The 16,215-nt window shown below is 40.6% G+C and overlaps 1 protein-coding gene across 3 annotated transcripts in view; it reads right to left on the bottom strand.

The window, feature by feature from the left end:
* Positions 1-16,215, bottom strand: part of LOC111067374 (forkhead box protein O) — a 34,778-nt gene that overhangs the window by 7,688 nt on the left and 10,875 nt on the right. For all 3 annotated transcript variants that reach the window (XM_022356447.2, XM_022356431.2, XM_022356439.2), the window contains exons 5-7: positions 2,730-3,022; positions 1,043-1,324; positions 573-777 (exon numbers count right to left, since the gene is read on the bottom strand). In XM_022356447.2, the coding sequence (XP_022212139.2) occupies positions 573-777; positions 1,043-1,324; positions 2,730-3,022 (780 nt within the window). The remainder of the gene's footprint in view (positions 1-572; positions 778-1,042; positions 1,325-2,729; positions 3,023-16,215) is intronic.

Genomic DNA, 16,215 nt, shown 5'->3' with positions numbered 1-16,215 from the left:
CTCCGTCTGATTCTTTAAAAATCGATTCTATCAGAGAAATAAAAGAATACTTGATACTGAATACTCGTACTTGCTTAGATCTGCTAATTGATTCAATAAAAAAGTTTTGAAGTCGTTTTTATTCCTATTATATACAAATCCATGGGACATAAGTGCATTTAAATTTTTAAATCCATTAAAACACAGTGATTAGAACTATTGATCACAAATATGGCATAATTAAGGTTGTAATTTCAGTAAAATATTCTTAAAAGTCGCGTTTTAATAGTCAGAATTTAATTTAGCTAGAGCTTGTTGATGCATAAATTTGATAGCTTCCCCTGTTAATTCTCTATTTTATACAGAAGAATGAAGCCACCAGAATCAGAATCAGATGACAGCTCTGTGGATTAACTAAAGTGTAATCCAATGAACAAACAAATGGATGCAATACTTGGATCAAATAGTCGTAATCGCAGCAAACTCTGATTGAATCAAATACGAGCAGTTGTAAGTACTCTTCTGTTCGAATAACTCACTCCGAATGATGATGATTGATTCCATTGAAATAGTAGTAGATTGTTGGTACTTACGTCCCGCGCATTGTGCAGGCAGCTGCAGTTGAGTGATCGGTGCAGCAGGCACTGCGACTGCGACTGTGGCTGCAGCGTCTGGTAGCCGACGGTGGCGGGGCCGTTCAGCGTGTAGGATGGCTGCTGCTGTTGTTGCTGCTGGAGCTGCGGGGGCTGGTATGGCGGCGGTGGTGGCTGTGATGGGAGGCCCGAAGCGGCGCTGAACCTGCTCCAGCCGTACGATCGTTGGGTGGCAAGAACGAGAAGAGAAGTTGACTTTATAGACATGTTTTTTTATAGATCGAATATCGGATATCAAATGGGAATCGGCAAGACATGCAAGTGTACGTTTTGTGGCATGCAACAACCAACGCAAAACAAACAACATAAGAGTGTGTGTGTGTTTTGGGGTGGAGTGGGGTTACATGGGGCGACAACACACACATAATGGAAACCAAAGGAAACACTCTCAACACTCATCGAGAACTGACCCTTGCTGCTGCTGCTGCTGCTGTTGCTGCTGCTGCTGCTGTTGTTGCTGTTGCTGCTGCTGTTGGGTGCACAGTGTCAGCTCGTCCGCTATGGAGCCCGTGAGCTCCTCGAGGGCCTGGGCATGGGCCTGTGTCATCGTCGTATTCTGGTAGTCACCCGGAAAGCCCCAGAGATCCTGGGGCTCGAGATCCTGTGCTCGTATGGGACTAAGGCGTCCGCAGGAACTGGCATTCGATGAGGCGCGCTGACGGAAATCAGGCGACAATTGGAACCCGCCGCCGCTTCAATATCGCACACAAAAACGAAGAAGAAAAAAAAAAACGGAAAGAAAAAACAAAATAGAAAAAATTGGCGGATAAATTATAAGAATAAATTCAACAAATCAACAACAAATCAAAGGACGAAACTTATAGACAAGACTAGGAGACGGACGGAGGACGGACGAGGTAAAATGAGATCCAAAAAAGGCTCAAAATATTCTACAAATCAATCGCACAATAGAAGCTCAAGCGCTGATTGTTGAATAAACTTCTAGCTGATCATGCTCTAAAAGCGATACGTACTAAGAGTTATGATATTTGTATATGTAGGTACTAATTTAACTTAATTAAATCTACATTATGCAATAGAATTATCATGCTTAAATTTGCCTAAAAATTATATTTAATTGGATATTACTAGGGCTAATAGTGTTATAAAAATTGGTTGAATATAGTGTGTATACGAATATATGGAAACGGAACCCTCTCTTTCAATTATTTCAGTTGTACATACATATGTATGTGCTTACAGTTTGTTTGAATCAAGAATCGAATCGTGATTCATAACACTTTTTTGCACAATCTTCTGTGTCAGTGGGGAAGCGTGCTGATATTCCCATTCTCGTGCGACTTGAACACTTATTCATCGCGTGTGAGACAATGTGAATGTAATAATAGGCTACCATCAAAGTGGTTCGATCAGCTTGCACAATAATTCATCGATTAGCAGGCGGCACACGTACAAAAGGTATCGATAATTTTTAAATCAATGTAATCGAAGAAAGAAAACGATCAGCAATGTGACTCCGATACTCTGATCGTGATAAATATTGAAATTTATAAATATCAGATAAATCGCCTCATCATCAAACGTTATTATATATTGGCCGTTGGAAGGGAAGGAAAGCCGGTTTTTCGTCGATAAATATATCGATAAATAGCGATAAAAATCTTGTAAAAATATAAACAGAATGACCTTGAAGAGGAAACCTTCTTCTGTGAAGAGTACAGAGTAAAAAACATTTTTATTGATTGAATTGAATTTTATATTTTAAATTTTGAGGTGATTTAACATTGAATTTGGATTCTTAAATTGTGGCCCAAAATAAGGACCTAATAATAGGGACATAATCTTTTATAGACTTTCAGTTTTCCCTTCAGTAGTCCGGAGTCCTGAGGCTTCGGCAACAGGTTGGAGGTCGAAGGTCCTTGAATACTGTGTTTGCTGCAATTGCGGAAGCTATAATTATGCCATATCTTTCAGAAAGATCTTAGGTATTCAGATTCAGGTATCTCTGCCCGTTTTGCCAAACTTAGTAAACCAACTAAATACCAAACTCTAATCGTAGGATCTACTAGCTACATAACTAAGCAACTAACTAATGATCAACGCAGAGGGAGTATCTTAAATGAAATTGATAGTTACCTGTGCAGTGGACTCTCCGGAAAGTGATCCAATCCCTCGCTGACACTGCTACTTGGCGAGGGTGTGGCATCGTTGAGACCCACCACGCCGGCCTGCCGCAGGGCCTCTACTCGCTTCTTTGCCCGACCGCGACGCTTCTCGTAGCGCGACGTCTCCATGGAGGCGGCACGGCGACGCACCGATTTGCCCGGCTTGGCCTCCGGATTCAGCATCCACCAGGAGGACTTGCCGGTGCCCTCGTTCTGGACGCGCATGAAGCGATTGTGCAGCGACAGATTGTGCCGTATCGAGTTCTGTAACGAGCAGTAGAAATTGGAGTGAATTTTTTGTAGAGAAATATCTTTTGCAAAATTTGCAAATCCCCAAGACAGAAAGACGTAACGTAACGAAACGTTCTTTCGTTCGTTCGTTGAGCTGATGTAACAATTTGTAAGCAATTTCTATGACCCCCATACCCCCCCTACCCATACTTTCCCCAGGCTCTCTCTTCTCTCTCTCTCTCTGTGTTTGCTGCGTTTCCTTTTGCCGGTTTTGCCATTCAATTGTCTGTCGACATTTTTATGGTTTACAGGGCGCACACACACACACACACACTCACTCACACACGGACACGCATACCCTCCTCTAATTGGAAGACGTCTTCGTCTTCACTAGACCTCGTCGCCTGTCGACTGTAGTCGTCGTCGTCGTCGTCGTCGCCTGTCAATTCATATTTTCCAGCAATTGTCATAAATAACCGCGTGTAAGCAGCGTAATGACAGCAAATCGACATACGACTACACCCCAACCCCGATCCCAATTCCAATCCTCTAGCAATCTATAACTCTGTCTAGGTGCTGGGTACTGGTTACTGGTTGCTGGTTACTGGGTTGGGTCCAACAATTACATGTCATCGAGTGCAAAAAGTGTAAAAGGGAAATAAATAGAGAAGAAACAAATGGAATCAAACACGTTTAGTGTGGATTTGTCATCAGGCTGAACAAAAAAAAATAGATAGAAAAGTAAAAAAAAAGGAGAGCGAGGACGGGGACTAGCAGCATCAGGATCAGAATCAGGAAGGGAGTGCGTTGTGGCAACACAAACTAAATGGAGCATTACAAAACTAAACTAACTGTAAAGGCAACTTGCCACAGATTCCACCCACCCGCATAGACACCACCCCTGCCCTCAAACAGCCAGAACCCAAAAAAAAAAAGAAACGATTGCGACGCGTCGCGTCGCGAGGCGGCACATTGGCGCCATTTATCACCGTTGCCACAGGACATGTGAGTGGGTGAGTGGGTGTACACTGTACAGACGCCAAAACCTGTGCACAGACAATGCCCCCCGCACCCCCTCCGCAGACTTTTTCTAATACTTTTCATGGATCTGCTTTACTCCACAGATACTTTTTCCTATGAAAACTTTTACTTGGCGTCAGTCAGTGGCTGGGAGTCTCCTGTGTCCTGTGTCCCGCGTCCTGCGTGCGGAGTGTGTGTGTATGCGTCTCCTCCTGTAATGACATTTTCTTCTTTGGGGGTTTTCTCCAACTAATTTTACCCCCTTCGTCCATAAAGTTATCATTTTTATTTAAATGTTTAAGTGCCACCCCCCACCCCCCTCTGCAGTCTTTTTCCCCTTTTTCTCCTCCTTCCTCCAGTAAACATTTTCAAACATTTTCTTTTGGCAAACGTTCTGATTATGCTAATGGCCAGATTGTGGAATTATCCGAACCAACATCCGCCCAGAAACAGGATGTACATATATATAGACGTACTTGCTTGGGTGAGTAATGGGTATATATCTGTATCTGAGAATAAAGTTCTCAGTTCATACAACGTTTGGCAAGGGGTTAAATGAATGGAAAGGCAAAAGGTTATGTCATATTTCAGAGGGAGTAACAGGAGCTGCAGAACGACAATTGCAAAGCAATTTGAGGAAAAGTTTATGAAGAAGTTAGCAGTGTTTCCCATTTCACAGATATTTACATATTTTTATGTGAATAACTTTATGGGAATGCTGATGATATTGTATATATAGCAAAGCTACCGCTACATCTACTATAGGGCTACATTCAATGTAATTACCGTGTAATTTAAGGTTCAATTAAACCTCTAAGTTCCCCAAAAAACTTATCTATAATTCTTGTATACTTCTCGAGCACAAATGTAACAACTTATAATGCAAAATGGTGTTTTTACTTTGGTTTAAAGCAACACGATGGCCTTAAAGATCAGGCAGCAGGCAGAAAGGCACGCAGGCAGGCAGGCAGGCGCTTACACGCTCAAGGCCATAAAATCAAGGCAAAATGCAAACAAATGGCATTTATAATTTATGGCACACACTTCATTGAATATTCATAAACTTAAATCTGGCCAAAAAGAACAGAACAGCAGCAGAGAGAACCACATACACAATTCATCTAACTAATTGGGACTATTAAATCTAGCAAGAGAGAGTGAGAGAGAGATACGAGACACGAGAGAATTATGCGAGAGAGACTCCGGCGACAGCGACCACATGCCGGCCAGGCCTCCAAGGAGAGCAACCTCCTCCTCCATTCCCCTCTGAAGAAAGTCCTGTCGACACATTTGGTTACCAAGGAGCTGCATTATGAGAGTGTGTGCCTAGCCATCCAAAGGGAAGTACGATATACATATATAGGTCACCAGCCGACCCACCCACCACCCAACCATTTCGCATCCATGGCAAAAATACATACATACGTTCATACATATGTATGTACATTGTATGAATGCAAAGAAATCGCGGGGGCAAAAACTGCGACAAAACTGGGCTTCCATTGAATTTACTTTTAGCAGCAAATGAGCAAAAAAAAAATATATATGTGTATATCCAAGCAATGGAAATTTCATGCGAGTATTCCCCCCACCCATTCCATTCGTTGGAGTGTCGTCAAGGATATGCTTACGAGTAGATGTATCCTTATTGTTCCGTGTTCAATTAATGTGCAACGAGCGTGAATCACAATGGATTGCCCTGCCCTGCCCAATATCGCCCAATGGAAATCGATGCTTGGAAATCATAGTTAAAGTTCCTTCCCCCCAATTACAATTATTACAGCAACAACTTTTGGATTTATTGGCGGGGGGGCGGGGTTTCTGATTCATTTCTTTATAATTTATATGAGTAATTGTCAGAGAGATACGCAGACCAAGGGTAGAGAGAGGGAGGGACGGAGAGCAAGCCAAGCGGGGGAGAGAGCACTAAAATATATTAAATCTTCCAATCTCGTTCTTCCTCTTCCTTTGAGGGTGCCCCAGCGCCCGGGGGTTCCACTGTATCGCATGATACGCTGTCATCTTCCCTCAAATATGCATATTTCATTGGGCCATTCAGCCGCACAGAGTCTCACAGAGAAGCGGAACATAGCGCTTTCTGTGGGTGAATCGCGACATGTGGCGCTAACTGGGTCGCCCTCGTCATTGCGGCGCAAGTGGCTGTTGAAAGAGGGCAAGAGGGCGGGGGAGTGGCTAGACATGTACAAGGCAGAGAGATACATCAGAAGGTCTGGAAATCTGAAGTGTTTTCTTGTAGGTAAATTCTGCCAAAATAATGTTTGACTTTAAGCAGAATTTCTGAGGTTTTCATGCATTCAAAGTAAGAAATCTCCCAAGCCCAATTTTTCACAAATAATCTTTCCTTTTTTCAAAGGTCAAACTCTTAAATTTTGAGCACAAATTTAAATCCTTTCCGCTTATACATTTCAAGTCTAAACCTTTTCTTTTCAAAACAACAAAACTTCTACACGCAGCATTTCAAATGAATCGCGGTTGTTCGCGTTTCAAAAAATTCAACAAAAATAGGTACAAAATAATAGAAAAAAAAACCAACCGTTCATTGGACACCCAGATCTATATCGGTTTATGGTAAAAGGTTAACATCAGATGGGTGTAGTGGGGTGGGCAGGAGCGAGTGTAGTGTAGGGTTATCGGGAGAAAGAGCGGGAATCGCGCCAATCCAACGGCAAAACAGCTGCAGCGATTCTCACACACAAATCAAATGAAACCCCAAAGTACTCCAGTGGACTCGCAAATACAAACACACACACACACACACAACACTCTCGCAGCGGAAAAAAAGGAAAGATTATTCGCATTTAGATGTGAAATTGAGATATAAATTTTTGAAACGACACTCTCCATGGCTCCCACACCACCCTGCCCCGCTCTCTATGCAGTTAAGGGGGCAGAACAGGTAGAACGGCACAGCCCCTCACCATCCACGCCACTAGCACACCTCATTCATTCAGCTAATTGCTGGCATGCCACCGACTGGGCAGCCGTTGAAATTTAATACCCAAACGTAGTAGCAACCGCATTGAAAATGCGAATTGCAATTTGGACTGAGAGATACCCTACGAATAAGTGATATTCTTCTCAGATTGAAACGTTGTAGATAGATCCCTGCATTTCGAAGGGCTACAGTCACAAAATTTAGCAAATAGATATGCTGGAGAACATACAGACTTGATTGATATTCCACTGCTATTCGTAACATGTCTTATCAGATATTAATATATATTCATACAGACTCGACTCGAGCTCCTCTTCCCTCCTCTATTATCCCCATCATTCCATAAACCAAACACAAACACCAATATGCCCTTGAACTCCATAAACCAAAAAGTTAAAAAAATAAAAACACAAATTCAATGGCAGCAGCAGACCCGTAAGTTTGGTTTTAGATTCGATTTTTGTCATCGCATTTCAAGTCGAAAATTTAATTGTTTGAGCAAAACATTTTTTGTGCGGCTGGAACGGCTGTACGGCTTGGATGGCCAATTTGTAAACAGTCTCTGTTTCTGTTTCAGAGTTAGGTGCGGTGCGATGCCTCCAAAAGACTAAACAAATCGCAGAGAAGAGATGAGGATGAGAACTTATGTATGATGATGATGGTGTCTGGGATAAATGGTCTGTCCGGCTCGTGTGTCTGCAAATTCTGTTTACCGACAGCCTAATTAATTGTTTAAACAATTTCAATGTTTGCAGTCAAGATGGCAACAGATGAGATTCGATTGGATTCGACAATTGTTTACCCAAACGAACAATCGAAGAGCCGATCATTGACAGTTGCCATTAAATTGCAAATGAGTTGGAAATTTCAAAAAACCATTTGGAAACTTATCACGAAACAGTCGCTGCTTGATTGGATTCCGTATAATTTCTGGCGCGTGTGCAACTCAAAATCATCGAAAATTGATAGGAACTCAAGTAATTGATTAGATAATGACCCCAGACTACCAGATACCCCAGATAATGACCTACAACAAGCGAACATTCAATGGGTTTTTGTCTTTCCCTAGAATTTGATTGGCCAAAAAGATATGGAAAAGTAGAACACTTTCTTGGTGGAAGCCCTTTGTAACATCCATCAAATGATAAATTAAGTGACATGTCTGGGCTTATCATATGTTTTATGGGATATACAATACAAATATTTCTTGGGAGAACTTTTTGTAGTCTCTCTACAAACATTTCCCACTTTAAAGCACACATTTCATTCAGTCTAAAATCAATATTTAAACAATTTCTATATGAATAAGCCATTCAGCAAACAAAAACGAACTTCAAACTGTTCAAACTAAATAAAAGAGCAATAGACAGACGGGTGTAGTGTGGAAAAATGTTCGCCCTAGCAACTAGATATAACCCAACCAACCACCCCCCGTGATATCTACAAACCCCTCCTCTGGGGGTATCCAAATATTCCAAAGATACGGAATATGTGGAACATAAAACAGGCAGACGGTCGCATTATCATTGGCAATGATGATGTGATGATATGATATGGAATTGCAAAACTTTTCTTTTACTTTTTGTCTGTGTGTTTCGGTTTCCCTTTTTTTTTTTGAACGCTGGCAAACTTTTATAGTAGAAATAGGAAGAGTTTTCCTGCGACAAAGCCGCCAAACAAGGATTAATCGCAGGACACGTCGGCGCCTGCGTGCCAAACGGAAACGGAAATCAAATGACAACAAAAAAAAAATGATAGTTTCCATGCCGCATTTCGATTGAAGAAGCACCTGAAGAAAGGAGAACCTTTAAGCGGAGAGAATCCAGAGAAATAAAGTTCTGGCTGTCAGGGTGTCTGTCTGTCTGCCTGCCTGTCATTATGTGTCTGCGGTACAAGTGCACTTTATAAGCAGTCCATAAGTGTCGCATTTTGTTGGCGGCGACAAAGGACACCCAAGGAATGAATTGAAAGAAAAGATTGCATAGGGAATTGGTAGACTTTGCAATGCACTTTCTGAAAAAGGCTTCTGTGGGATAATACATACATATATAATAGAATCTATGAAATGTATGGCAGAATGTCCAAGCGAAAATCAGTTGATTTCTTGCTTGCAAAAATGTAGTTCTCATTTAAGAATTTTTTCCTTCATCGTTAGGCAGCTCTTTATTCGATTTTCTTTACTATATCAGCAACTCAAAGTTCTAGTCTGTTGCAGGCGTTGTCCTCTTTTGGTGAGTGTATAAATCGGGTAAGGAATATCCTCAAGTAGAAGCAATCGAACTATAACTGGAAGCTCCACACAAAACTTTTGCAATTGCACTCTGGCCAACGAAATCGGGCCAAATGATGTGCAATTTCTAGATGGTTATGTGTGTGTGTGTGTGTGTTTGCTGCTTAGTGCGGGCGGGTCGAGGACATTGCCCCAAAATGTATGCAATAGAAATAGAATTGAAGCCAAGTTCATAAATGTGTTTGTCGTCTGCTGCCCATGCCCATGCCGGGGCCATGGCCATTCCTTTGCAATGTTTATGAAGCAGTTCTGCTCCCTGTGTGACATTCATTAAGTACAAATAGGAGAGAAAATCCCACCCTCTGTAGCTGTGGTTGGACTGTTGGGTTACTTAGTGTTCCCTGATTGATTATGTGACTGAAGTTTGGGGCAGTCGTAAGGCTTGAGGCTTAAAGAGAGTCGCGCGAACAAATTAAATAATCATTTTTCCATTTCCAATTGCTTTAAGGAGAAACTCCAACAATTTTCCAAAAAAAAAAATAAAACTTTATTTACGATCTCGTGTGTGTATGTGTGTTTGTGTGTCCATTGGCCGCCCCATTAGTTTGCTTCCTTCCTTCCTGCTACACACAAACTCCCCGTTTTGGCCATTAACTGGACATCCATACAATGGACGACGCCCCTCTCCACCTCCCGGCGAACTTTGCAAATGATAAATGTGGGTGAAACATCCAGCAAGTGGTCTTTGAGCGACTATCAATGGGATTTGGAGTTGTCATCGTCTGTCTAAGCCACGCCCTCCCCACCGCCACATGCATTCGCCTTTTGCCCATAAACTTTTGAGAGCGGAAAAAAAGAAGGGAAATTATAATTTTATTATGTTTCGAAAAAGTTGTCAGTAAGATAGAACCCATAAAACATTTGGTCTAATCATATCTCTTACTACAGGGTATAGCAGTGCCATAACATTCCATGGTTCTACTTTTCGTTGCGCCTTTTGTCTTACGTTTTTATCGCCTTTTGGGTTGGTCAATTCCACAAGAGAAGTGCGGCGAGACGTAGCCCCTTCAGTTTGGTTGATTTTATGGCTTATTTCTTATGATTATTGCATATTTATTGCGAAGCAGACTCTGGACTGGACTGGACTACGTTCTGGCTTCTGGCTCTGACGACGGACGGGTGTCGCTTTTTTTATGGGAGCCCCCCCCCCCGCACCATCGGACACATGAGATAATTTCTCAATAAATAATTTGCAATTTTTTTATCCGTCTCAGACACAAGAAACCAGTTTCAATTTGCGATGCCTTGATTGCAGTTAATATATTTATATATATGTATCACACAATTACGACTATAGAAAGCACACAAAAAACGAGGACAAACTTTGATATTTATATGTACATATGTATGTATGTGAAGAACAGAACCGAACAGCCCACGTACATATTAATAAGGTTTATAAATAACTCTATGCATTTAAAAATCAGTCGAATCGACACTAGAATACCCAGTGATCAGGCACAGTTCAGGTACATATTTAGTGCTGAATATACCCCTGTACATTTTCGAGCAGTGGGCATCAAAAGTCATCGTTGGTGGAAACCAGAATGTGTGGCACACTCGTAAAATTCTTCCACTCAAAATTGCGATATTTTTTTTTGTGTTCCGTTTATCCCCCATAAAACTGAAAAGTGCGCAACATTTTCATAGCCCATGGATTGGGGATCAGGGTACGGGGATCGGGATCAGGCCACCAGACATTCGGCGGCAATGCCAGACAGCGATACGAGAAGCCTCCCTCACACCGCCTGCCACTTGCATTCCGTGCTGTGTTCGTGCACAAATCGTAAAATTCTAAGCAGAACATAAATTTTACAATACATATATTGTAGATACATCATGTGACTGCCTGAGTTTAACAACACGGAGAGAGCGGCAAGTGGAGCCCCCGGGGCTGTGCGCTGGTGGTGTTAATTTGTACAACAAATTCCGTCGTGGGGCAGGCTGTAAAATTCCCAATCCCCACCCCACAGCACAACACTAACCTCACACAATGCAAAACCGCGTGCAATATGTACGAGTAAGTACAGCATAATTAATAGCCGCGCCGCAATTACGATCTAGCGATCATATTTCTAGATCTTTTGAAGCAATCGGAAATTAGTGAGTGCATTAATTAAAGAATGCCTGATATATGTACACATAAGCACCAATACTCTAGCTGTATCTCAGGTTACATCTATTATAAAACCAATATATAGAGGAAACAGCCAGTTAAACATGCTGATAGGTTCAGAACTTTCCAAGCACTATTAGAATCGCTTTAAATTTCATGTAATTATTACCACACAAATGCTATAAGATCTCTTTTAAGTGGCAGCGTTGATATAATCACTCATAACACACTGATTGCGAAAACCCTTCCTTATTAATTTACTTATTATTTATTTATTAATTAAGTCATCAATGCCAAGTCTATATAGAAAGAGTGCCAGGGTAACACCCAATACTACACCCCATGTTAGCTCAGGACTTTGCGAACTAATCTTTTCCAGCAAATACTTGGAATGTTCGTTCGGTAATAAATGACATATCACCCCAGGGCTCATACCCCCCAACAACCGGTCATAAAAAATGTTAACTAACATTTTTCCAAAAACAAAAAAAAAAAACAAAAACAAGTGTAACTAATGCACTAAGCAAAAACAAAACGAAAAAAAAAGAAGGCGCGTCTGCTTCCGTGTCGGCAGAGTAACCCGAAAAGGGGGCGTGTTCGCTCGTAGTCGAGTGAGGGAATCCGAGTAGTATTACGCAGTGGTTGCATGCAAATAATGGAAATACTCAAACAAACGAATAGAAATTGAATACACCGAATGGCATCACGAGTGGGCAGCAAAGGCGCTCGGTCGTGAGTGGCAGTTGGTGGGGGAGAGGGAGCGGTAGGGGGAGGGGCCTGGCGCAAGGTTAATGCTTATTTATAAATGAATAATATGTGAATGTTAGACTTCTAATGATCTCGTTCTTGTTCTCATTCTTGTTCTCGTTTTTAGTGATTGAATTTTGATTTCATTTCATTCCAGTATTTGCACGTTTCGGGCAAACAAAAAAATTCAAATGAAAACTAATACTAAAGTATTCAATTTAATTGCAGTTTTATGGCACACAACATTTGTTTACGTTTTTGGTGTATTGTTTTTGCATTTAAATGCACTTTAAGCCCAATGAAATGCGCCGCAAAAAAAACATATGTATAACTCGTACACACCCTGCGTATACTTAATGTTCGGTTAACGAGCGTGAAAATTTGAGTGAAAAACAGTAATCAAGAGAGCGAGAGAGCGCGAAAGAGAGAGAGAGAGAGAGAGAGAGAGTGGCAGTGTGAGAAGGTGCACACTCTCAAGTGTCACACTGATTGCCACCACACGCCAAACAATTTCTAACGTAAATTGTTCACCCTATCCCTTAATGAATGCCCATTGTTTACTCTTTTTTTTGTTGCATATTTATACATATATTTACTTCGTATTTGAAGAGCTTACGTCTTACGACCGACCCCCTGCAAATTTGTACACTGCATTTTGTGCACTGGGCAAGTGAGTGACAGGCCACGGTAAAGGCTGAGTAATGCGCATTTTGCAGGAACATTTCCAACGGCTTCAAGTTGTAGACACACGTGCATTTCTGGCAGCGGTGGAGGGGGTTGCAGGAGTGCTGCCAAGGCCATTGATAAGTCCATTGATAACAGACCAGAATGAGAACCAAGGTTGTGTAAGTGCTAGGTACAGCAAGTATATATAGGGTATCAAAGTTTTACATGGCATGTGGTAAAGCCTATCTGTAAGATTACAATGAAGTTGAAATGGTTAAGGGAAATTTCCACAGAATAGAAAAAGTCTTGCAAATTCAATTGAATTCTTTTGAAGAGAAGCTTCTGGGAACGGAAGGGAATTCGTTCACAACCCCCTTCGGTAGGACTTTGGTATCTTTCCTATTAAATGCTTCTTGATGAACGCTGTGTATGCTTCATTTTTCTTCATCCTTCATTTACAATTTCTTTTCTTTTAATTCTGCTAATGTTTTTCTATAGTTTTTGTTTCATTGAATTCTCCTTTGATGATTTTATCAGATTTTCTCAGATGATATTCTATCTTTTTTCCTTAATTCTGCATCTCTCTTGTGTTTCCCTTAAGCTTCTTCAAATATTTCTCACATATAAGCTTGCCCCTCAATCTTGTTCATACGTTCGTCATCTTATTTACGTTTTCCTCAACCAATTCTTCACTTTTGCCTTACCAATTTTTCATATTATTCCATTCAATATTGCTTCATTTTTTTTGCTCAACATTTTCCCCCTTCGTTTTATATTTGATGAGCAAAAATTGAACATATAAATCTTTCAAACATCCTTCAACACCATCTGATCTTTTAGCCCCCATCCCATCCTACACTTCTCTGCATTCCTCACCTTTCCCACACTTTGCCAAAAAAATCAGGAAATAAATTCCTATATATGTGATGCCACCTAAGAAGGCATCCCATCCATAAATTACACAAATTTCCAAACATAATTACGAAAGAAAAAAAAAAACTAAATAAAAACCATGAAAATGTTGCGGGGCCTCAAGAAGAATATTTATAACACGTTGCGGGTCGCTGCCAATTAAAAGATTCAGAAAAAAAAAAACCACAAAAAAAAAAGAATGAAAAAAAGAAACACAAAAATAAATATGATAAAAGGAGCAGCAGAGGAAAAATAGAAGGAAATACTTGGCACCGGTTCAATGGCCAAAACGCAGCAGAGGAGAAGGTGGCTGGGTGGATGATGATGATGAAGACAGGCCACGAGCCACCATTCCACTATCCAGAAGAAGCCTTCGAAATGCAGTCCGCTACTGACGACGCCGAGTGGAACAAAAAATTTAAAATTCCTCAAATGTCATTTGAGTGTTTCGCTCGTTTCGTTCTTTATGATTACGACGAGTATGATGATGACTATTCGAAGAGGAAGTTCCTTACGCTTCGAAATGCAGAGGAGGCGGGGCGGCGGACACAAAAAGGAAGTAAGTGTCAGGTGGAACAGGCAACGTGTTGCATAAATTAGCCAGAGGGGTCTATAAACATTTATAAAAGGAATGTCCAGAGACTGGCTGGCTGGCTGGCTGGCTAAAACTCTTCCTTTCAATATGCGAAGAAAACTATCTATAAATAGATACTAGAGGATGTATCTGTATGTGAAGAAAATACGAGTACAACTGTATCTGTGTGTTTAGTTCTGTGGAAGTGCTTGCAGCAGATACTATATATATATTCCCATTCTTTGAGAAGTTCTACTAGGAAACTCTGCAACGATTGCAGTTCTGCTTTTCGCAGAAACTCTCTCTCCCTCCCTCCCTTCCCCCATTTAAAACGAAGAATGTTTCTACGACGCGGAAATACTCCTAATATTAGTACGAAATTCTTTATCAATTTTTTTGATTGTTATTTCCCGCCACGCAACCCATAAACTCGTAATCAAAATCAAAAACAAAAACAGAAACCCAATGCGAGGGGACATCTACGGGGGCTACGCCCGGGGCATTGCGACTACTTCCGTGAAGTCCTCGAAGGCAAACAACCGAAACAATTATAAACAATCATCATCGCAGATTAATATAAATAATGAAAATATTAGTTCACAAACCCAAAACAAACCAAAAAAAAAAAAAACCATACGGGAAATAAAAGAGCTCCAAAACAATTCTCTGGAAGCGCGCTGTCTGGGCAGAAAAGATTCGGTTCGGGTATCGGGTTTTCGGGGTCTACGTCTTCGATTTCGTATTTTCAGCGCATTCTTCAATTATTATTATTTTTTGTTTGGTCGGTCGTACGAGTATTTTTATCACTCGCGAGGTGCCAAAAGCAAGAGAAACGAACCCCCTCGTACGGGTAATGAAATATCAGCAAAAATGACTTGGTAAAGAAAACAATCACGTGAATGACGCACTGCAGTAAACGTAGAAATATGAGTAGATCGAATGATTTTTATAAACGGAAGGAACCCATGCAGTGGGGGGTTCAGTAGAAGAAGAGTTGAATAACACCGTGGAAGGCAGAGTAATACGTGATCAATGGGGAGTACAGACTGTTGTATGAATAAAGTATTATTGTGGATACTTCCAATTGAAGTTAATTTGCTCTATAAAATATAATAAAAGAGACTAACAGACTGAGGGGCGTTGCTTGAATGATTTGCAACATACATAGCCCACAGGAAATGATGTGCAGTAAATTTGACTACAATCGAACCTATTCCTTAACGCAACATCAAAAATCCATGCTCTAAAATGCCAAGGAAATATCACATTCAATTCTACCAAAAACAAAAAAAAAATCCCCTCCTTAAAAGTATCTATCAGTCAAAATGTTCGTGATGGACATCCTCTAATTCTTAAATCCACAAACAAAATATACGAAAAGATGGCAGATTGTGCAGCATGTCAATGAACTTATGGCACTTGCTGATAACATTGCAAAAAGTATCTATATTATTAACACACACACACACACACACTCACACATAGATACTTATAGCTATGTAAGGGAAGTGTATCAGTGGAAACACAAAAAAAAAAATTCATGAAAATTAAGATGTACACAGAAATCAAATGCTTTTTTTTTTTTAATTTTTTGTCGAATTATGAAACGGAAACCCGTATAATATTAGGGGGAGGCTTTAGTATAAGATAGTATTCATTTCATGGGCTTACTATTATTACCTATTATTTTTTGGCCTATAAAAATAAGCCCTGCCAGCAAAAACGGGTGCCCTAATTAAAGCTAGAGATTCTACAGCTTCTATAAGCTTCTATTCTCGATCAGTAAGCTGTAAAATATTAGCGAACATGATGGTGAAAATGTAGCGTAAAGAGACAGTAAGAAATGTAAATATGAAATAATTTTGGGATAAAAGAAGACGCATACCAACAAGTGGAAATTGCATAATAATACACGTAAAAGCAGCAAAAAACAAAACAAACAAAA

Source organism: Drosophila obscura, unplaced genomic scaffold (assembly GCF_018151105.1).
Source record: "Drosophila obscura isolate BZ-5 IFL unplaced genomic scaffold, ASM1815110v1 contig_150, whole genome shotgun sequence".
Classification (NCBI taxonomy): Eukaryota; Metazoa; Arthropoda; class Insecta; order Diptera; family Drosophilidae; genus Drosophila; species Drosophila obscura.
The sequence above is the reverse complement of the archived record's forward strand: the minus strand, read 5'-3'. Positions and strand labels throughout refer to the sequence as shown.